The sequence below is a fragment of the Protopterus annectens genome, chromosome 5.part0, assembly GCF_019279795.1.
Source record: "Protopterus annectens isolate FY-2018-M chromosome 5.part0, PAN1.0, whole genome shotgun sequence".
NCBI lineage: Eukaryota > Metazoa > Chordata > Ceratodontiformes > Protopteridae > Protopterus > Protopterus annectens.
The window spans coordinates 1,174,512,936-1,174,536,649 of record NC_056735.1 but is presented as its reverse complement, the minus strand read 5'-3'; the positions used below and the strand labels follow the sequence as shown (position 1 = coordinate 1,174,536,649).

General features: G+C 39.0%; 1 protein-coding gene across 1 annotated transcript in view; it reads right to left on the bottom strand.

Annotated features, from left to right (window-relative positions):
* Nucleotides 1-22,104, bottom strand: part of TRPC1 (transient receptor potential cation channel subfamily C member 1) — a 983,394-nt gene extending 961,290 nt beyond the window's left edge. The window contains exon 1 of the mRNA XM_044071022.1: nt 21,580-22,104. Coding sequence (XP_043926957.1) covers nt 21,580-21,709 — 130 coding nt within the window. The 5' untranslated portion in view covers nt 21,710-22,104. The remainder of the gene's footprint in view (nt 1-21,579) is intronic.
* Between the last annotated feature and the right edge of the window lie 1,610 nt (nt 22,105-23,714).

Here is a 23,714-nt window from a genome sequence, read left to right as displayed (position 1 = left end):
GTAGTTGAAATCACCCATTATTAGGGTGTTTGGTTGAACCCTAATATTTTCCAGTATATCAAGAAAAGAGGAGTGGGAATCCTGGGGCATGGTGGGGGATCTGTAGCAAGCTACAATTTGGATTGCAGTTTTGCCCAGAGTTAGTTGCACTTGGATAACCTCGGATGCATTATGCTGCGCAACTAGCCTGGAGGTGTGGATACCTTTAACGAATATGGACACACCTCCACCTTTTGTGTAATAGTCCAGGTTAGGTGGCCGAAAAGTGTAGTATGAGTTATAGCCTGGTAATGTAGGGGTGCTCTCTGGAGCCTTGAGCCAGGTATCAGTCACTGCACAGATATCGATGTTCTCTATTTTAAGAAGTGGTTTGAGGGAGTGCATTTTGAGGTTTAGACTTTTAGCATTGAGTAGCATTACCCTCAGTTTTTGCTTGCCTGTTTCTGTTATGGTGATGAATTTATCATTTGATCCTTGCCTTAAAAGGCACTAAAGGGGCAGCTGAGCCTTAGCCAGTATCTGGAATCGCAGGGGTGACAGGTTCAGGCAATCTCTGGCAAAGCATCGTGGTCTATCAACCATGTTATCCCAGGTAGACAGATACTGGATCCCCTTAGAATGACACCAGAAGCTTAGCCAATTGTTGAAGTCAATCATTTTGTCCTTGTACTGTGGTATCATTCTGGGCAATGGCAGGATACTACTCGGGGCTAGGGTCATACCTCCTGGGCTACAAAATCAAAGAGCTCTTCCATGTCTCTTTTTATGTAGTCCAGAGAGGTACGTCTCAAGTCATTCACATCAACATGGACAATGACAGAGTCATATTTGTACTTGTTGTGGAGTGACCTGAGTGCGTGGGTTATGTGATGGAACCTGGCACCAGACAAGCAGCTGACAGTAACCTTCTCCTTGTTTAGCCTGGTGAGTGGGACATCAGTGTGCCTGACTATAGTGTCACCTATGACTAGAGTGTTGGGTACATTGTTTTGCCTTATGGGCTGTGGTTGAGTGGCACACTAAGTCTCTGGGCTATGTGTCATTTGGGTTGTGTTGGGGGGTGGAGGTTGCTTGTGTTTCTGCTTTGGAGGTATCTATTGCTTGAGCAGATTATTATTGAGAGCCTCCATGAATGTTTTTGTGTTTCTATGTATGGATTTTGGTGGTGTAGGTTTAGTGGGACTATGTGATGAGTGTGGTGTGGTGCAAGTGTTTACCTTCTCCTCTTGACTGTCAAGTTCAGTCTTGGTTGGAGAGAGCTTTAATTTCAGTTTGGCTAGATAAGTGCATCTCTCACATGTTGTGGTGTTGGGTGGTAGGAGGAGAGGGTTGTCTGTGTACATGAGGCAATTGCTACATTGTCCCAAGATGTCCAGATTCATCAGATAGACAGGAGAGAACACTGGGAGCTGACCCTTGGACATGCCTGAATAAAAAACTACTTTCCTCTAGACAAGTGAGGAAAGTGAGTATAAGAGCTGCTTTACTCTAAGCAAGTGATGAAAGTAAGGACAAAAACTGTTTTCCTCTAGGAAAAGAGGAAGGTTGAGTGCTGTAGTAATTTGTAGCTTATTTAGTGCTAACAACAAGTTCTGAACAAGTGCTGAGCATAAATAAGCAAATTCAAGTGCTAAAACTAAGAATCTGTACCTGTATCTTGTGGTAGATAGGCTACCAAGTGTTTACCACTCCCAGTGATAAGCTAGAAAGCTTTCCTCCAACACAGAAAGGCTTGGGGGGCTCAGAAGCTTACCTTACAAACAGCCCTGGATACAGCAAATCTGTATCTGGGCTAAACTAGTTAACAAGGAAGGTGGGAAACAAGTGCAAATGCGGGCTTTTAAACCAGAAAGTTGAAAGAGATGGAAAAACTACCCAAACGGCCAATAAACTACAATTTCTGGGCCAGAAACCACTCTTGTGGTAGATACCTGATGCTTACCACTCCCAGTGATAAGATAGAAGGCTTCCCTCCAACACAGAATGGCTTGGGGGTGGGGGCTCAGAAGCTTAGAAGCAGTCCTGGATACACAAATCTGTATCTGGACTAGACTAATTACAGGAAAGGTGGGAAACAAGCGCAAACGCAGGCTTTTAAACTAGAAGGTTGAAAGAGTTTGAAAAACTGCCCAAACGGTCAATAAACTACAATTTCTGGGCCAGAAACCACTCTTGTGGTAGATAGGCTATGTAGTGCTTACCACTCCGACTGATAAGCTAGAAGGCTTCCCTCCAACACAGGAAGGCTTAGGGGGCTCAGAAGCTTACAAACAGTCCTGGATACAGCAAATCTGTATCTGGACTAGACTAGTTACAGGAAATGTGGGAAACAAGCGCAAATGCTGGCTTTTAAACCAAAAAGTTGAAAGAGATGGAGAAACTGCCCAAACAGCCAATAAACTACAATTTCTGGGCCAGAAACCACTCTTGTGGTAGATAGGCTATCTAATGCTTACCACTCCCACTGATAAGCTAGAAGGCTTCCCTCCAACACAGAAAGGCTTTGGTGGCTTAGAAGCTTACAAACAGTCCTTGTTACAGCAAATCTGTATCTGGACTAGACCAATTACAGGAAAGGCAGGAAACAAGCTTAGATTTTTTTTTTTTTTTTTTGAAAATGGAAAGGGAGAAAGAATTCAAAATTAAGCACCTAAGTGTCTTGTTCTTCACAAATGTTCTCTCTGTATTAGGTAGAATGAGCCAGTGACACTAGATTGGAATAGAGCTGGGATAGAGCTGAACAGATGGGACTGGTAGGAGTGTCTGAAGTCAAAATATGATCTCACTGTACTCGGGCTGAGTGAGCAAATGAGAGGAGAGTTCAAAAACAAATTTACAGGAGGGGAGGTCAATTCCAAAGCCACCAAGATTAATACCAAAGCAAGAACAGGGAGACCGGGCGGGAAACTAATTGCAGAGACAGAGAGACCACAGGTATTCTATGAAACAATTAAACAGAATAATAAATAACTAGAGAGAGACACAGGCACAATATTCAATGAAACAATTAGACAGAAAAATTAAATGCAGTACAATCTTTTAATACTGCAAGTTTGTACTTAACTCCGCTAGTAATGCAGTTGATTGTAGGTATGTAGCAGAAGCCAAACAACTCAGGTCTTGAGCAGTAATAGTGCTAATAATTTAAAAAGGGTTTCTTATATTTCTGGATTTGTGTCCGACTGCCTGATTCTGTAGCTCTAGCTCTAAACCTTCCAGGTCCAAACTGTGGCTTATGTATTTACCTAATTTTATTAGTGCAGTTAAAGTACTTGCTTTTTAGTGCATTTAGTAATTTGCCTGTTTTGCCTTCCATGAAGTCAATGAAATATTTATATGTAGTTAATAAGTGATCATTTTCTGAGTAATAAACATAGCAGCCACACTGCACCGTACCATTCCATTACCGAGAGGCAGAGAGACAGAAGACACGTAATTATAACTCATTACTTATCCTATCCAGTGTGGGGGGAAACCAGCATTAAAATCCAGTTCAGCGATACAAAATGTGTAGATCCCATATAATGCAGAAGCAGGTGTAAATAGAAAAAGGGAGAAAATAATCCAGCAGATATTGTCATTTTCACAATATTGCTGTTGTTTACAGTTTGAGTGAGCGTTTGCAGGGGTAAAGGAGAGTTAGGTTCGTAAAATGCTTTGTAAGCGATGGACACATTTATGTATTGGTAAGCAAACTATTTTTTGGGATATGCTGTTTTGGTAGATATCTTCTTCAGTAAGTTAAAGTGCAAATTAAGTTTGCTTGCATTTTATACAGTTGTCTTAAACCTTTTGCTCAGAGAGATGAGTCATAATTGCATTGGATGGATGCATACCTCTCAGTCTCTCAGAGCAAGAAATCTTGACAAAGCCAAAAATAGGGACATATTTTAAATATTTATTGCTCCTGTAAACTCAGATAGTTGCTAAAATAACAGGTTTTGCATTATTATGTATTTTCTGAGGGATATATGAAGTCTGAAATTCAAATGTCTGCCATCACAACACATAAAGGAATATTATTTGCATCATCCTATGGGTTCTATAAAACGTGTATTTCTCCAACAGTTTCTTCTGTGCCTACGTTGTTTTGAATTACAGTCCATTGAGTTTACACAGGAAGGAGGGAAAATGGTGTTGGGATACTGTTCTCTAAACATAGGTTTTACTGTGGGTTTCCTTTAAGCCCCCGGGAAAGCAAAGCATGCTAGGTGCAGAACTGAAGTGAATGCGAACAAAGAGGCTCTTATTGCAAAAAGTAAGTGTGGGATGTTTCGTTTAGTGGTGCGCTTTGTGAGTTCTTCTATTTGGAGAATTCTGGTCTGGTTGCTACAGACTTATTCACATTGGAATTCTGGGACTTCCTTCTATTATATTCGAGAAGAAAAAAATTCAGGTGAGAAGTACTAAACATTTTAAAACATTTTCCATTTAGGTGGCTGTCAGCAATATCTTGGGGGGGTCATCTGTGTTTAATACTGAGGCCAGCCTTAAGCCTAGTATGTGAAAACCAGAAAGAGGCATTTTGACTGCTACTGAACTTACTATGTCCATCAAAGGGAAATAACTGAGTTAGCACCACATTTTCCATTGAGATGGTGTTATACTTGTATGTAGGGTCATTGTGAGTAGCTTAATGTAGTTTTGTAGATTTTGGGAATTAGTTGCATATTCCATACACTTTTATTCTTTTTGGCGAGGTATAATTGGCTGCGCAGCAGTCGCACAGGTGTAACAGCAGTATAGTAAGGTATATATATATATATATATATATATATATATATATATATATATATATATATATATATATATATGGATTCCTATTACAAGAACGAAAGTTCACTACTTTGAACTTGTAAAAGGAAGCCTCACTTCTGCGAAAGTTCACTTTAACGAAAGTGAACTTTTGCATAAGTGCACTTCACCAAAAACACTGCAGCACAGTGGAGGACATAAAAAACAAGCTATGTCCTCCACTATGGTGCGATAGTCACGGACCTTAGGGTTAGGGCACGGGTTAAGATAAGGGGATAGTTAGTAAAGCTATCCCCTTACCCTAACCCATGCCCTAACCCTAAGGTTCGTGACTATCGCACCATAGTGGAGGACATTGCTATGTCCTTAACTGAGCTGCAGTCATCACGGCCTTAGGGTTAGGGCACAGGTCATGGTAATATGACCCATGCCCTAACCCTAAGGTCCATGAGTACTGCACAGAAGTTCAGTACAACACCCGTTTGTTGTACTGAACTTCGCGTAAGTGCACTTTCGATTAAGTGCACTTTCAGTGAGCATTCCATGCACTATTTTGAATTAGTGAAAATTCGATCTAGTGTATGGAACCCATATATATATATATATATATATATATATATATATATATATATATATATATATATGAGAAAGAGATACTGAGATTTTAAATTGCTTCCTCAGTTTCTAATCCTTTTCTCAGTAATCTGCTGATTACTTCAGAGTCCACCTGTGTCTCTTACAGATATTGTGCTTGCATGGTAGAAAGCCCACACATTTGTTTCTGTAAGGGAAGTCTTGGATAAAACCGACTGCAGTGGAGACTCTTTATTGTTTGTTATGCTAACCTGGTAAACTCTGCATTTAAAGTTAGCCCAACTAACTGTGCTGTTATGCACTTGTAGAAGGATAGCTGTACTTGGATAATGGATTACATTTTGGATGTTGAGAGTGACAGATTACCTTAGCAAGAGACTTGCAAATGTTTTATCTGCCATGCTTTTGGAAGCATTCCTCGGTCATGTTGCAAGTACCCTTTAGGACACTGACAAACATCTTAGTTACATGTATAATGCACCAGAGACACTTGACACTGCTATTTAAGTTATGAACATAACAGACAAAAACTTACGTTAGATGCTTGGCACTTCAGCGGTAAGCATACTAGTTAAGCTTCAAACCACAGTCTATGTAAATGTTATCAACAGGCTTAGCTTAAGGGTGTAGTAAAGAAACAGTTTTTGATGTTGGCATCACATGCTGCATATATGTCCAACAACAATGGCTTTGAACACTACATCAAACAAAAGTTTGCCAGCAGAAACTCAGATTCATTCATAGTTAATAAGTACTAGGCTAGCTGCCCTTGCAGGCCATTTTAAGCCTAGCCAATTTGTCTTCAAAGGTGAGAATCAAACACTGTACCTTGTATCTATCAGGTAAACACCTTAACCACTATGTCAACCCCCAACTATTTTTACATATTTATTTACTTGAGGAGGGTCTGCATAACAGCAAAGCAACAGGAAGCAAAGTAGCCATAAATGAATGGTCAGAGTGGGATAAGAAACACAAAATCCACTATGTATAGATTAGTGCTTCTTTACATTAAAAAGCATGACAAATACTCTTAAGTATCTGTCAAAGTAAGGGGATCGATAACACTTGAGTCCACATATTATAGAGACTGGACAGATGATGTAACACATATTTTCCTTTGGGGGGGGTGGGGTTATCACTCTTCCTTCCACAGAGGTAGTCAGATTCTTAAAATGGCATACCAGGACAAGCAAGGAATGACAGAACGTCAGATGAGCTGACTAATATCCTTCTGAGCTGCATAAAATTATATTTTATGTACACACATACACACACACACACACACATTACACACACACACACATACACACACACACACACACACACACACACACACACACACACACACACACACACACACACACACACACACACACATTTACTATCATAATGTCGACGATCAGTTCTATTTTGAACTAACGTCAACTTGTTTATTTGCAATTTGACATTTATGAAAATGTAAATGTCGAAAATAACCTGGTAATGTTGGTTCGACATGAATCGACATACTGTTTCCTCTTCACCCATCAAATAAGGAATGCCAGTTCTTGTTGTCAGCAGTACGAACATACTGCACAACAATAAACTTTACGTTTTTGCAGGGGGGAAGCCCCCCTGCACCCCATGGGGGCTGCTCCCCCACACCCCCTACAAATTATATATTCCAACTCCGACATTGCACTACAGTGAGGAAAGGGATGAATTCCCCTAACCACATTGTACCATGATCTGTGACGGTACTTCAAATTCATATCAGTGAATGCACAGTGCATTCGCTGATATGAACTTTCGATATGGAGATGTTCAGCAAGATGAAAATTCGAAAATCCAAATTTTGAGTGTTCCATCTGTGAACATCTCAACTCAAAATTTTAGTAATAAGCCATCTATATATATATATATATATATATATATATATATATATATATACACACATACATATGTGTGTGTGTGTGTGTGTGTGTGTGTGTGTGTGTGTGTGTGTGTGTGTGTGTGTGAGAATGTATAAATATATATACATGGCTGTGGTTACTTTGGTTGAAACGCCTGAATGTTGTCATCTGTTTGGTTGACAAAACAGATGCTTAACAGGTTGCAAGATTGACAGTCTAAGGCGTTGGGCAATATGCCCCTCCCTAGAGCTTGTGCAATCTCAGAGTTAGTATATGTAAGTAGCAGATGGGGTGGGGGATGCTGCAGGTTTGCCCTGCAAAAAGTGATATTTAAATATATATATATATATATATATATATATATATATATATATATATATATATATATATATATTATTTATTTATTCCAGTTTGGTGACTGGGGAGGTCCACTGGGCTCGAGAGCCCATTTTCAGTGGAGGCCCGGGGAGAAAAGCTCCACAAAACAAGTTACATAACATATAGAATTACCACATTACAAAGTTACATAACATATTGAAATAACAAAGAAAAATAATTTACATTGCAGTCAGTATGTAGTCTTACAATAAAACAGCAGGTAGAATAGTAGAATGAATAGGTATTATTTACTTAGTAACTAAGATATTAAAGAGAAATTATCTAGGAAAGGATGAAAGGCATAGAGCATGAGGCTGGGTGCAGAGATTGGTTACAATTTATAGTCTAGGTCTCTGTGAGAGGTTAGAAAGGGAAGGAGGTTAGCCAGGAGAGTAGGAAGAGGGGAGGTTGGGAGGTATGGGGTGAAGAGTGCAGTTACATTTTCTGTGAAGAAACAGGTAGGAGTGAAGTAGTCTTCTGAGGGTGTTTAGGGTGTCACAGGCCCTCAATGTAGAGGGCAGGGCATTCCATTTTTTAGCTAGGGTGAAGGAGAGTAAAAGCTGACCAGCTGGGCGATTAGGTTTGTGGATGGAAATAAGGTTTTGGTGAGTGGATCTAAGGGGTCTGGGGGGATATATGGTAGGAGGATATTAGATAAAGCAGGGCAGCTGGTGGGTTGAAATAGTAACTTGTGGGCTGAGACAATTTGGAGGAGTTCAAGCCAGTTTAAAGTTTGTAGGGAGGAGCAGTGATGAGAGAAGGCGTTTGCTTTTGTGGCAAATCTGGAGATTTTATTGTAGCATACCTCTAGTTTGGAGGTAAGGGTGGAAGACAGATTAATAAGCAGAGGAGCACCACATAGAAGAGATGGGAGGAGATATGTAGTGGCCAGGGTATGTCTAGTAGAGGGAAAGAGGAAGTGATTATTCCTGTACAGTAGGCCAAGTTTTATGTGGGTTTTCTTGATGTTAAGTTGCACATGGGTATTGAATTTTAAGTGTTCGTCGATGGTGACCCCCAAGAATTTGGCGGAGGGAACAATGTCAATGACAGAGTTGTTGAGGCTGGTAATTTGAAATGAGTTTTTATCAGTGGGAGTGGATTTAGAGGGAGTGAATAGGAGGATCTTAGTTTTGTTAGCGTTAAGTGAGAGGTGGTTCTGGTGCATCCATTTTTCAGTGGTTGAGAAGGCAGATTGAGTTAGAGATGAGTTCAGTTTGGTTGGAGGCATAGCAGAACAGAGTAGAGTTGTCTGCGTACTGGACAATTTCGGTGTTTGGAATGGCTTTGTGGAAATCATTAATGAAGATGTTAAATAGCAGAGGGCCAAGAACGGAACCTTGGGGAACTCCTGTGGGGGTTGGAAGGAAGGTGGAGGAGGATTGGCCCCATTTCACTGCTTGGGACCTGTCTGAAATACAGCTGGAGAACCAGGAAAGAGTTTTTGGGGAGATGTTAAGGTTAGATAGATGGTTTACTAGATGGGTGTGAGAGATGGTATTGAAAGCTTTTGATAAATCTAATAGAACAGATGAAACTAAGTTACCAGAATCTTGAGCTGAATTGATAAAGTGTAAAAAGGAGAGAAGGGCTGTGTTGGTATTATGTCCAGGGCGGAAGCCGTGTTGGGTAGGAGAGAGCAGTTGGTGTTTGGCTAGGAATGGCATGAGCTGCATGTGTATGCATTTTTCGAGAAGTTTAGAGATGGGAGAGAGGATGGCTATGGGGCGGAAGATGGAGAAGTTACAGTTTTTGCCACCCCTGTGGAGTGGAAGAATAAAAGCAGAACGCCATAGTTTGGGTACATATGACTCGAGTAGTGATCTATTAATCAGGATCCTGATAGGGAGAGCAATACTGTCAGAGGCAATTTTTAAAAAGGAAGAGGGAATGTTGTCAGGAGCATTGGTGCAAGGTTTAAGTTTAGAGAGAAGTTTCTTTATGAAGTAGGTGGATACAGGTTTAAGTTCAAAAATAGAGGAAGTGGGAGGAGAGGGGGTGGAAGCTTGGGAAGAGGGGGGTAGGGGGATGTTATTGGGGAAGGTTTTGGTTAACTCAGCAATAGAAGAGGTGAAGAAGGTGTTAAATAATTTGGCAATTTCTTGGTCAGATTTGCTAGTGTCAGGACAAGGGTTATTTGTGGTACCAGGCTTGAGAAGGGAGTTAATAGAGTTCCAGAATTGTTTGAGGTTCTTTGTGTGATTTATTTGTAAGTGGTTGTAGTAGGATTGTTTGTCTATAATGACTTGTTTTTTGGCTAGGTTTCACAGCTGTTTGTATTTCAGTAAGAGTTCAGGCTGTTTACGATGGAGATAGCTTTTCCAAGATTTGTCTGTTTGTTGCATAATTTTCTCGGTTGCTTTTGTAAGCTAAGGGGCTGTTTTGGCTTTAACTCTTTTGGTTCATGTTGGAGCTAGGGAGTTTAGGACAGAAAGGAATGTAGAGTTGAAGAAGTCAACGGCTTCGTCTAGAGGCAGGATTTTTAGTGGGTTCCAGTTAGTGAGCTTAAGGGAGTCAGAGAAGGTAGAGGGGTTAAAGTTAGTTAGGTTACCAGTATGTAGGAGCTGGTCGGAGTATGGGGAAGAGGATGTGGCTTTGTGGGTGAAAGCAAGGAGGTGGTCTCCTAATGGGTCGGGAGTGACACCAGATGTAGTGATTTTGTTTGGGTGGGACACTAGGATCCAGTCTAGGATGGAGCCTGGGCAGTTGGTCTTGTTGGGCCTAGTAATGGAGTGAATAAGTTGAGTAAAGTTGAAGAGATTGATTGATAAGGTGGGATTTGAGTCAATGATTTTTTGCCAGTCAATATTTACGTCTCCCATTATGTAAGTTTCGTGTTTAATATTTGAGCAGGTCCAGGAGAGGAAGTCTTCCAAGGTATTGGTGTTATTACCAGGGTGAATGTAAAGGGAGATGATGCAGATACTTTTATGGTCATTTAATTTTAGAATGCCAGTTACTAGTTCAGTGTTATTAAAGGATGGAATAGGATTTGGGAAAGGAGTAATGGATAAATGATTAGAATAAATTAGTGCTACTCCACCACCTCTTATTTAGGTGGTCAGATCGGAGGCATTGAAATCCAGGGGAAAGGAATTCTGAGTCGGTTATGTGTGGTTTTAGCCAGGTTTCAGAGATGGCTACTATGTCAGGTGAGTTATGGTTGAGCCAGGCATGAAAGAGGGTAATTTTATTAGTTAAGCTTTGGGCATTGATGGTGACAAAATTGAGGTCTTTATGGATAGGTTTGTTGTTGGAGCTCTGTTTTTTTGTTTGAGAAGTGTTTGGTCCAGGGTTGGGATGAATGTTCCCTGCTAAGAAGAGGTATGAGAGAAGATGAATAAGTGTTTTAGGGTTGTGTTTGGTTAGGAATGGATGGTAGGGTGTGGGTTTAGGTTTGTAGAAATTTGAGGGGATTTGGAAGAGTTTTAATGTTAATAGAGAGATGGGGTGAATGGGGGTTAGAGAGGCAGAGATGTTGTAGAAGTGATTTGAATGGTTGGGGTATGGAGGTGGAGGTGGAGGGTGTATGTGGTGGTTTGTATAAGAGGTGGCATGGTACAGAAGAAGTAGAATGAGGAATAGGAGTGTTTTAGGGGTAAGGATTGAGGAAGTAAAAAAGGGGGCATTTGTAATTGAAGTTTGATTTGAGGAGATAGGATTATGAAGGTTAGAGAGAGATAGGAAGGGCAGGTGAATGGGAGGAGGAGTATTGAGTAGGGTGTGGTTGGTGGAGAGGGAGGAGTTATGTTGTGACGGGATTGGGTGTTGTAAGAGGGAGGGAGTATGGAATGGCAATAAATGTAGGAGCACTGGGGGCGGGTGAGAATTGGGGGCAGGGTAGGGGAGCAGAGTGAGCCCACGGGGCAAACGGAGTGGAATAAAGCAACAGGGCAGAAGAGTCCAGCTGAAAAAGTATCAGCCTCTGCAGGTAAGAGCCGAGGTAAGTAGGAAAAAGTACAGTAAGGTTGGGTGGAATTTGATAGAGATTGAGCAACACAGGGGAAGAGAAATAAATATAATGTTGGGAGAGAGAAGTAAAGTTATGGGATAGTTGGCTTTAGAAGTAGATTAGAGGTGAAGGTGGATAAGAGAAAAAGAAAAAAAATTAAAATAGAATAAGAGTAGGCAAATAGGTGGGATGGTGCTGCCACCTAGTGGAGAGAGGAGAAAAGGCAGGCAGAGAGGGAAAAGAGAAATAAAATAGAGCAAATGGGCAAGTGACAAGGTAAAGAAAAAGTAGAGGTAAAAAGTAATGAGTGGGTAAGTCTCCAGTGGGATACAATGAATGGGATGGGAGGCTGGAGGTCAGTAAGTTAGACGGGGATCTTTACAGTCTGCGGTAGGCTGCTGAGTCACACACACTGTGGGACAGGCTAGCAAATAAGGATATTTAGATAACTGAGTTTGTTGTAAGGCTACATACATTTACTGAGAACAAAACAGATAAGGGATTCCGCACTGAGGTTCTTTTCAGGTAAGCCCAGACTAGTGAGCAGGAAAAGTCGAGGTGGGCCGATTTGGCTTTTTGTAGAATGAAGTCCGTGTAATTCGGGAGGTAGAGACAGACCTTCAGGAGAAGAATGCTGTAAAAGAGAGGGGAAAAACAAACAAAAGTAAGTATAGGGAGAAGAGAGGAGGAGGAGGAATGTATGTACTAGACAGTATAGGAGTTGGAGTAGATTTGGAGGAAAAGTGTAAGGAACAAAATGAGGAGTAGGTCTGGAAGAAGGGTATAAGTGAGGGAGGGTTAAATTAAAGGTAAAAGTGATTGAGAACAGCTGCTGAAGAAGAAAGCAAGAGAAAGACAGGGAGAGAGAGCAACACAGACAAATATTGTTATTACCTCCAACTAGTACAGTCCAAAGTCAAATGCAGTTATACAATTTGGATGTTTGGTGTGGGGAGCAGAGAAATACAGTAGTACAATAACAAGTTCAGGCAAACTGATACATTTAAAACAAATTATATATGCATTTTGCCTCTACACAATGTGTAAAGGATGGCTAGGCAATTTTTAATGTAAGAGAAGTGTAATTCCCTAAATCGAGAGTTGGAATAAACGTTAATGTAGGCAGACAGAGTGTGAAAAATCCTTAGCAATCTATCAAAAATGTGTAGAATAAACTGGGAAGGCAATATATAACTCTCAGCAATTCAAACAGTGGCTAGGCAATATATAACAATAGCTAATTAAAAGAGGCTAGGCACTGTATAGTTATAATAAGCTAAAATAATAAATACTAGCTGTTAGGTAAAATAAGGTGATAAGGCTCAATAAAATGCCTCTTAGAGGAGGAAAGGTATCAAGAATCTGTGGGTAAAACACATCAGTAGTGTTCTGTGCTACAATGTAGCTAAAGTTGTGGTAAATGGGAGGATTAGCTACAAGAGCGCATACTCTCTTCGCCTAAAGGGGCGTTTCTTGATAGAAGAATAAACCAGATAAGCAGGCTCTGGAGTAGCTACAATACAACGCCTTATAGGATGGCATTCTAAGTTAGGAATAGATAAGGAAAAACCTTAGATCTATAGGGAATGGCATTCAGGGTTGAAAAAAAATTACTAAGATGACAAGTGGCCACAGAACGGTATGCCAAACAGTGTTTGGGGAGCCATTCTTGGTGACCAGAGTGAGGGAGAATAATGATGTGCGCTTTGGTGGAAGGCATACCAATTTCATAGATATAATATCATCAGGCTTAGGAGTTAGTTCCTGTAAAGCCTTAGAGGGCAGTCACTGTAGGCTAGGGAAAGTAAAATGAAGGCTGTAGTATAAGACTCGCAGAGCTCACAGACTCATTAGGTACAGACTACATGCAGCAGGAATGGTCGCTGATTACATAATTCTTTTGGGCACTAACTCAAGAGAAAATGTAGTCGCTACACATATATATATATATATATATATATATATATATATATATATATATTTTTTTTTTTTTTTTAATTTTCATTGGCATACAGTGAGGATTTTCCTTATGTGTGCATATTTGTCTGTTAATTTTTGCCAACATTTTGTGATCAACATCATTGACACAGGTATACAGGTGTGTCGACTAGCCTAAGAACACCTGAGTGACTCAGCTAAGAGCAAACGCTAAAAACAGCATTGAAAAATGACTGATTTAAAACAAATTTAGATAGTCAAGACACCAAAAAAAAAAAAAAAGTATTTTTTGCTGTTCGACAGGATGAATCAACTTATCCTACTTTACGCTCTTTAATTCATAAGTAAATTCTTGCAGCTTTTTATTAATTGCCATTGACAAAATCTCCTCTGGCTTGTATCTTCTTGTCCATGTCCTCAAGCATTAATTTCCATTTTTGTATTTTTCAATAACCTTTCATTTGGTCTTTTAATATATATATATATATATATATATATATATATATATATATATATATATATTTAACTGCCATAGCAAAATACCTTTTAATACATATACGTAACTAGTTCATCTTTTCATGAACCAACATAACATGAGTATTGTTGAAGTAGGTCATTTAACCACATAATTTCCTGCTATTCCTGTGTTTTACCTTTCCTTATTTTATATCCCAAAAATGGTATACCTTCATTTGCCTGAATGGCAGTTGTACAAACATGCTATTTGTGCGACTTTACATGTCGAAATGCAACATGTGCCGCAAAACAAAATGTCAAAAAAGGTAATCTGGAAAACCAGATTCGACAATTTTCGAACTCCAGCTATCTCCAACCATTGTTCCCCCCCACACCCCCTCTACTTCAATATACAAACTCCAAGACCGCACTACAGTGTGGGTAAGGGTTCATTTCTCAATCCCCGCTATAGTGCGATCTGCAGCTGAAATGCCAACTTCCAATGTGCAAATGCCAATGTGGATTCACTCATTGGAAGTCGAACCATTGTCACTCGACACTTGAGGAATTTGGAGGTTGTACTTTCACACTCTGGTGCATCATACAACCTCCTTTCACATAAAAGGAGGTATACCTACAAAAATACCTGACACTATCTTAAACTATCTTTCAGCACTCCAATGTCAAATTTGGGATTTGACAGGTATAAAATAATATCATCTGCAACCAGAGTTCATTTTTGTTGACCATTACACCAAACATATCCCTGAATTAGAGTATACCTTTGCTAAACCACACTGATCCATATCTATCAGCTTAAGTAGCACATTCACAATTCTCTTAGTTAATACAGACATAAACAGTTTGTAGCTGTGATTTAGAATTAATATTGGTCTATATGATGCAGGGTCTGCACTGTTCTTGCCCTTTTTTGTTAATACTGATACCACTGCCTTCTTGTAGGTAGTCCCCCTTTTAAAACATTATTAAACAGTGCCTTCCAAATTTTTAACAGCCTTCTTCCTCCTAACTAACAGATGTCTACAGGAATTCCATCCATTCCTGGAGATTTCCCTGTTGCTTGGTTATACATCCCAGTTTTTATTTTTTCTTTCTCAATTCCAACTGGTGCTAGCTTAGCTGCCTCTTTGGCATGCTTTAGAATACCTAAAGTTTCCAAAGATGCTTCCAAATATGCTACTTTCTGATTTCTCCCTCTTCTGCTCTACACAAATCTTCTTAACATTGCATAATACCTCCATTATCTCTTCAGGATTCCCAGTTAATCTTCTCATAGGGTCTTTGTATTTTTGTCACAGCTCTTTCCATTTTCTGTTGCCTAAGTCTTCACGCTATGGACTTCTGTGTTCTAGGATTATTATCAAAAAATGATTGTTTAGCAGTTATTTCCCATATTTTTGCATATTGTCCAGATATTCACTTATTTTCCTCTTACCACTCTGTAGCTGTTCCTCCTATTGATCTGTAAGATTCTCATTCCTCTGCAATATTTTAACAATGCCAATCTTTCTAAATACTTGTGTTAGTTTGCTGCCACATCTCTCTCTCTTATTGCCACTATATCTTAAAGTCCATCTTCATTTTATCTCATGTGTTAAGTAGTCCCTGAGGCACCATTTTTATCTATCCTAATAACTCTCAGATTTTACATGTCACCCATTCCTTAAATTCCACTCTTTTTAACAAATATGTAAAGAAATATCAATGCCTTTTTTTTTATTTTAGTCCCCTTTATATTAGCTCTTGTAAGTACATTGTCAGAGATCACTATTGCGTGGGTCTCAGTACTTTCAACCAAATATATACGTTCCTGTAATATATAGTTTTTATCCAGCCTAACCTAGTTATTGTATCTTGGGGGTTAATATGTAAACTCAAGCTGAATAGCTGCTACTGAAGTAACAACCCCATGCCAAATATCTTCATATATATTTTTAAAAGCTACTTTTTCTAGTTATAGTTTCCTTTCTAGGGCCCCCAACACATCTCTACTGTTATGCACTAAGGTCCAGTTCACCTGTAAATAAACTACACTGCTGTCAGCTTCTTCTTTCTTCCAAAATTCTTTTAAGATCCATGACTGTACATTTAGGGAAAGTGTAGATGCATACTTATGAACAAAACAAACTGAGAACAGTCCACCAAAGAAAAATGAATGTGAGCACAACCTCCTGTCTCAGAGCCAAAAAATGCACCAGCACGCACCAACAATCGAAAGATGAAATTTTTAATCCAGTTGATAAAAACACACTTGCAGTTAAGCGCTTTCATCCACCAAGGACTTCTTCAGAACAAATGATAAAAAACTGCTAATCCCTTAAATACAATACTAGGCACTAGCACTTTAAATTACTAATGATGAAGGACATGTGATGTATTTTTTAATTGTTTTTTAATTGTATTTAAGGGATTAGCAGTTTTTTATCATTTGTTCTGAAGAAGTCCTTGGTGGATGAAAGCGCTTAACTGCAAGTGTGTTTTTATCAACTGGATTAAAAATTTCATCTTTCGATTGTTGGTGCGTGCTGGTGCATTTTTTGGCTCTGAGACAGGAGGTTGTGCTCACATTCATTTTTCTTAGATGCATACTTAAGTAAACCTCTTTCTATGCCATTATCCCTTTGCAGCTACAAATCTTCCATTATTACATATATTTTTTTCTTCTACCACAATTGCAGTCACTGTTCCAATCAGTATAACACTACTTTTCCTTTGCCCTGATATTCTGATGAATATCCATACTGAAATCTTCTGTTTATTAAACTCATATGTTCATTTCTATGCAGATGCTTTTCATGTAATATGGCAATCTGCACCCAACAGTTATTAATATAGTGCAATACTCTCTGCCTTTTCTTTGCCTGTAACATCATTTAAATTCCATGTTAAAACTGACAATACAGCCATTCTGTAATTTCAAAGTTACGGAGTTACAGTCATCTCTCTCTCTATATATGTACATACATATATATATATATATATATATATATATATATATATATATATATATATATATATATATATATGGATATGTGCAGTCTGTATATATATATATATATATATATATATATATATAAATCTTTGTGTGTGTGTGTGTGTGTGCTTGTGGACCTATCGAAGTTAACCTAAACTTCAAGTAGATCGACACTAAAAACATCAGCTGTAACAGGTTGAAATAAATCAACATCCTAACACAGATGCTTTGAGGCACAACCTCATAGCATGCAAACAAAAATCTATTTCTGCAGGGGTCTTCCCCTGCAGAACCCCCCCTCCAATAATTATAAATATTAATTTGGATATCACACAATCCATGGGGAGAGACATATTCCCCAACTCTGGGGATTGTTGATCATGTACACCTGTTTACTGTCTGTTTTGTTGACCAAAGAGTGTCGACAAAACAAATGTTGATAATTAGGAGTTTCAATTAATGAGTATTTATATATTTATATAGATATATATGTTCATACTTACACACACGCACATATATATATATATATATATATATATATATATATATATATATATATATATATATATATGAGACGGCAATGGGGGGGCAACATTTTGAAAGATGTGTTCATACCTCTCAGCTGTTCAGATTTTTGCAGAATGTCAAGATTTTTGCCTCATGTTTTAGTCTGTCTTCATAAAATGTGTGGTTTTCTGGAAAATTACTGAGGATCAATGCCACTAAACAATGAAACATTTGAGTTGCAGGCTTCATATCCTTCAGAAAATGCATGCTAACACAAATCATGTTATTCCAATAACTTTATAAGCTTATAAGAGCAATATTTGTAATCTGTCCCTATTTCTGGGCCTTCCCCCCATTATGTTAGGTTTTGTTCAGATTTCTTGTGCTAAGAGGTTGAGAGGTACATTTGTTTGAAATGCCAGATGAGTTGGTAAGCAGTAAAAAGAGTTTATGAGCACAAAATGGGATTTTCTGTCTACACCTCTGACTTTATGTTTAGTACAGTCTAAAGTTTAAGCTTCGGGGAAGGTATTCTGTTTCAGAGTTTATTTTCTTCTTCTTCTACTTGATCTTTCCATTCTCTAAAGCATTGCTTTCATTGCCCTTATAAGAGTAAACTGCTATCCTCTAACAGTGCCTAAAGAGTTCATAGAATGCAGCATTGTGCAACTCATCACTGCTGTCTTCCTCATCTAAAGTGCATCAATTCAGATAAACCTCTGTGTCTGTCTGTGTATTTTTTTTCAGTCAAGACATGGCTTTATAAGAAATCCTAAAAACTATGGTTAACTTTTATTTTTATGAAAACAACTTCATACATTCTCATAGGCTAGACCCCAAGGAACTAGAGATCTCATGTTCTCATTCAAGTTGATTAACACTTAGAAGCAGTTACTTCAACCTACACACTGGGCATTCCTATATTTATGCCTTTACCATTTATAATTAGAAATATACCATCTATTACTATGTAAAAATTTACAACAATATTAAAGTATATTACATAAAATATATTTAAACATTAAAAATTACTTTGCTTACAGTTATTTCTCCATTTTTTTGCCATCATTGGCACCCTTTACATAGTTGGATCCATTTGTGAATTAATTCGCCTGTAACAATTTATCCACTAATTTGAAATAAAAACATGTAATAAGGTTGATGCTTTACAGCTCTACTGTTTACTAATCTACTTTATAATGAACTCCGCATCAAGACAGTTAACATAAATTACTAACTGACCTAGTAAGTTTACATTAACTAGAAGAATAATAGGAAGTCCAAGGCATGTTATTGGTTTTCCTTACTGGCTCCTTCAATCATTTTTTCTTCTGAATATCCTGCAGCCCAGCCTTACCAAAAATAATTGAGCATTACTACAGGGTAAGGGAATCCCAGGGATGAATTCCTGCAATACAGTTTGAGAGTTAAATAATACTTGCAAACTGCATCACTAACAATTCCTCTCAAATGATGACTCAATTTAGCACAAATTCTCTTTAACTAATACAGATTATTAGCAAATTACAGGTGTTCTGACACTTTTGATTACAATTCTTTTAAGGAATAATATCTCATCAAATGCTTTTAAACTGGACAGTAGATTTTTGTGTTAGATACCCCACAAATCCTCACTCATTCCTACCTCTTTCCTTCATAGCTTTGTCGTGCATCCAGCCAGGAAGATGTCTTGGATTTGGCCCTGTATCTCCTTTCTTTACAAGTTACTTAAAGTGGACTTCTATACTCCACTGAATATTAGATATTAAAAAAAAAAGAAATGCCCCTGCTCCCCAACTCTCATTTCAATGGATCGCTTTTTTGCAAGTCTCCACTATGGAAAAACTGAGACAACAGCCAATTTTGGGGCAGGTTATTTTTATCTTTGGCTATGTATATGTGGAACAGCCTATCAGATGGGGTAGAGAACTCCTGCTTCACTGGAGTTCAAACACACAAAAAACAACAAACAGCAGAAAAATATCGTCATGGTATATTGCTACCTGATGCTTACCCATCACTGTGATCTTTTAAAGGCTCAAGGGTTATTGGTAAATAGCAGGGTTAGAATATTACTTATAACGCTATTACTCAAAATTATAATACTAGGCCAGTGTCTTCCTCGAAATCATATTTACACATGGCAAAACATAGAAATAACATATTCACCATAAAAATGGTCAGCTGAAATTCAACTATATATGCCCAATCAGTCAGTCAGTCAGTCAGTAAACATCTAGCATACAAAACGAAGCTGTCTATATGTTGCCTGAAGTAAAGAATTTAAAAGACTGCAAAAACTGATAAGTATATATAAAGTGTAAAGGCATACTTTTAAGTGTAACTATACATTTTTCTTAACTGTATGCAGGAGTTTGTGTGTGTGTGTGCGTGCTTGTACGTCAAACGTACCTCATTAAGGAAAACGTTCCTGATTTTGAGTCTTAAAAATCCAAATGTCCAAGCTATTCCAAGCGGAAAGGATTTACCACACAAGTCATACTAATTCGCCAAACGAATTTTTTTATATAAATTTGAGGGGAAAAAAAACAGTTATTAACCATGTTGTGAGCATCGTAGTTGAAATTGCTACTAAATGCTTCACAGTTCCCCATCTAGAATTTCAGCCACGGCGGACGGCGGACGGCGGACGGCGCCCCCCCCCCCCCCCACGACACCACCCGGTGCTACCATCCTGGTCTACGTACACCAGATAAATACTGGAAAAGTGCCCCTGCTACAGCGCCGCCCTAGGCGTCCGCCTAGTTGGCCTATGCCTAAGGCCGGCTAGTGTGTAACTGACTTGCTTGCATTTCTGTTTTGGGTTAACCTGTTGTACTAAAGGACATAATTAGTGTGCAGTATATTTCCTTTACAGTTTTTTTTTTTTTTTAGAATATTGTCTGGGCTCCTCACTGGGTTTGATGACTGAGTGTGACAGGATGAGCGCTGCGTTGATGTCCACTGTGTTTGTATAACAAAATAAACTAAATTGCTTTTGATATCACCTTTTAGTGACCCAAATCTGACCCTGCTAATAGATAATTAAAATCACGTAGTACTAGAGAGATTGTTATATTCAAATGCATAAGATGGGACAGCAGTAGGAAGAAGAGGCAAGATGCCAGACTGGTCATGTGTAGGTCTCGTTTTCACTTAGTGTGTTCTTGGGCGCAGGTCAGTCACACACACACACACACACACACATATATATATATATATATATATATATATATATATATATATATATATATATATATTCTTTTTTTTTTTTGCTGTGGCGATTGCACTCTATAATTACGTATTCAACGTGTCAGCACCCCCAAATACACACACACACCCACACACACACCTGTGTGGAGTCAAAACGCTGCCTCTCGCATAAAAGAAACCATATATATATATATTGTTACCAATTCAGTCCTGTAAAAACAAACACTGTATATGGACCTGGGAGTATAGCTCAGACCTATCACCTTCTTTGCAACACTGTGCTATCCAGAGTGAGCGATAAAACATTAGGTTACTGTTACATAAAGTACTGATTTTGCAACTATCTACTAGTCACCGTTCAACTATCGTGCCATCTAAACGCTCAAAGTAGTGTAAAAATATAAATTGTAAGACTTCCCAAATTAATGATGTTTTCGCACACGACAAACCCCTCTTATTCCAGGGAAACAATCATGCAATGCACAGTGATAATTATACATTTTAGTCAAATGTGCTCATTTGTTACATTCTCTCCTGCACAGCCTTATAATAACGGTATACAAGCGCTGCATCTGAAAATATTAAATGCTTTGTAAAACGATTTTTTGTGTGTGAGAGAGAGGAGACTCGGATTTACAACTGCAGCTGCCTTGAAATATTCCAGGCTACATTTCTTACATGTTGTAATACAAATTAGACGGGCAAAGAAGGTGAAGATCCAAGGTCTTGGCACTGGCCAGTAGTACCCCATGACGCTTAGGATATCCCCTGTTGTGTTCAGCCTTGGGGTGCAGCCGCTTTGCACTGTCAGACCTCCAATAGCCTTGTCAGCCTGGCGTAACTGTTTAAACCGTTATTTATGACACAACATTAGGTCAAACAGGAAAGAAGCCTACCTTTCTCGCATGCAAGCAGGAAGAGCTTCTCATCCAGGGTTGTTTCTTCCTTTACCTCCCGGACATCTTTAAGAGCCAAGAATTTACTGGGTGAAGAAGAAGGGTCTTTGCTTTGATACAGTGCAGCCATAATGGTGGAAGGAATTATTCCATGAAACGTTCCACCACCGACGGCAAAACCACCATCTAAAGTACAGCAAACGCTCACTATTATGGCTACATCCTTTTAGCTGCCAAGACTCCAGCCAGGGTGCCCGAAGGGAGGAAGGCGCTCCCTTTTTGACGGATTACCCTTGCCAGGGAAGATGTGACAATAGCTAACCGGGAATCAAACCGGTGTCAAAGATAACCTCAGAAAGACAGTGGTACGAAACCTCTGCACATGGATGTGCTCACAGTGTTTTATTTTTGCGTTCTAAAAATGAACCTGTCAGGCACAAGAATTCTTTCTTTTTCATCTTCATTATCTTCCCCCTGCTGGCCGTATGCGAACGTAGCATTTAATCTCCAGCGACTCCCCCAACTATAGCATTTCCACAAAAAAATAAATAAATAAAAAGAGCGGTATGACCAAAAGTGGTTGGGGGGATGAAACTCTGGAACATTCTTTAGAACAGATCTTTTCATTGAGTGTGCGTCTGTATGTGAGTGTATGTAGAGCAAACTGTAGCCATCATGATCCTCATCTTCATCCCTAATTTTGCATCACCGATTTGTTCTGCTCCCCTCAAAGTAAGTGATTTTGTGGCCAATAGGTTTTGATTAAAATCAATTAAGAGCACTAGTAATTACAGTCAGAACGGAATTAAATGATCACACACACACCCAAACACGCGGAATAAATAAGCAAAATGCGATGTGAAATACTTTCCAACAACTTCAATTTGAAATCTCACAACGTGGTGACAATATATTAAAGAGCTGTTGGTGAACTAGTACAATTCAATATGGTGTACCAGAGAAATATACTTAGAACGAGGAACATGTGAGAGTTGAGTACCTTGATTACTGCGAAAAAATAAAATGTGTCTCTTACTGAAGCCGCTGTCATTATTTTGAAATACTTTTCCCCAGCTTTTGACTGAAGAAATTAAGCGCTCTGGGGCATGGTTTTCAATTTTAACCCAGTCAAACCTACAAAGTGTGTAAGTTATGGAATTTCATTGTTACAGACTTCTGATATTTTGTACATCAAGAAACAAATCTTCCAATATGTTTCACAGTGAAAAACAAGGTAAATGTATGCTGTGAAAAAATCTTCAGCTGGCTAACACAACTCCAGTTAATCAGAAAATAGTATCTAAGGACTTGGACAAATTAACCTAGACTGGGTTTTATTAACTTCTGCAAGGAAGTTCTGTCAGTCATAATACTGAAGCGTTATATGACAAGGATAAGTACTTCCTGAAATACCCCTGTTGCTAGAACATGCTTCAAATGCTGTCACCATGAAACTAGGGTGTGATGGATGAACTAGTCATCCCTAAAAAAGATTCATGTCGAACGAGTTTTGATTCTGTTATGGTGGGCTAAAATGCTCTGTTCTACTCATGTTTAATGTTCATGCATAAGTGAATATGTGTGTGTGTGTGTGTGTCAATCAGGCCCCCAACACTATGTGCCCATGGCAGATGCTCACTTAACCCCATCCTAGATAGGTTAAAAGTTGTTGCTGTCTTTTCCTGGTTAGGGGTCAGCACAGCGGAACTCCGGTCCGCTAATGATTGGCAGTAGATTTTCACGAACGCCGAGGTGCCAGCTCGATGTCTAACCTTCAACGAAGGCGCGCCCATTTATGCCTGTCTTTCGAATGCCCACCCAACCACGGAGAGGGCATGCAGACTCCACACAGAAGGCACTCCCCACACTCCAGCCGAGAATCAAACGGGAGAACCTCTTGGTGGGAGGCAACAACGCTACCACTGCACCACCATGGAATATAATGCCAAATGTCTGACAACATATAGAACACGAGCCAGTCAACAGGAAATATAATTGGAATACCTGGAATAAGGACTGCTAAATAAGGAACCAAGTTCTAGTTGTGGTTCTTGTAGCAAAGATTACATTCCTAGCCAAATGTCAGGGACCTTCTGAAGTCATTCAAAGACTAGCTGGAGTAAACTAGACAGTTA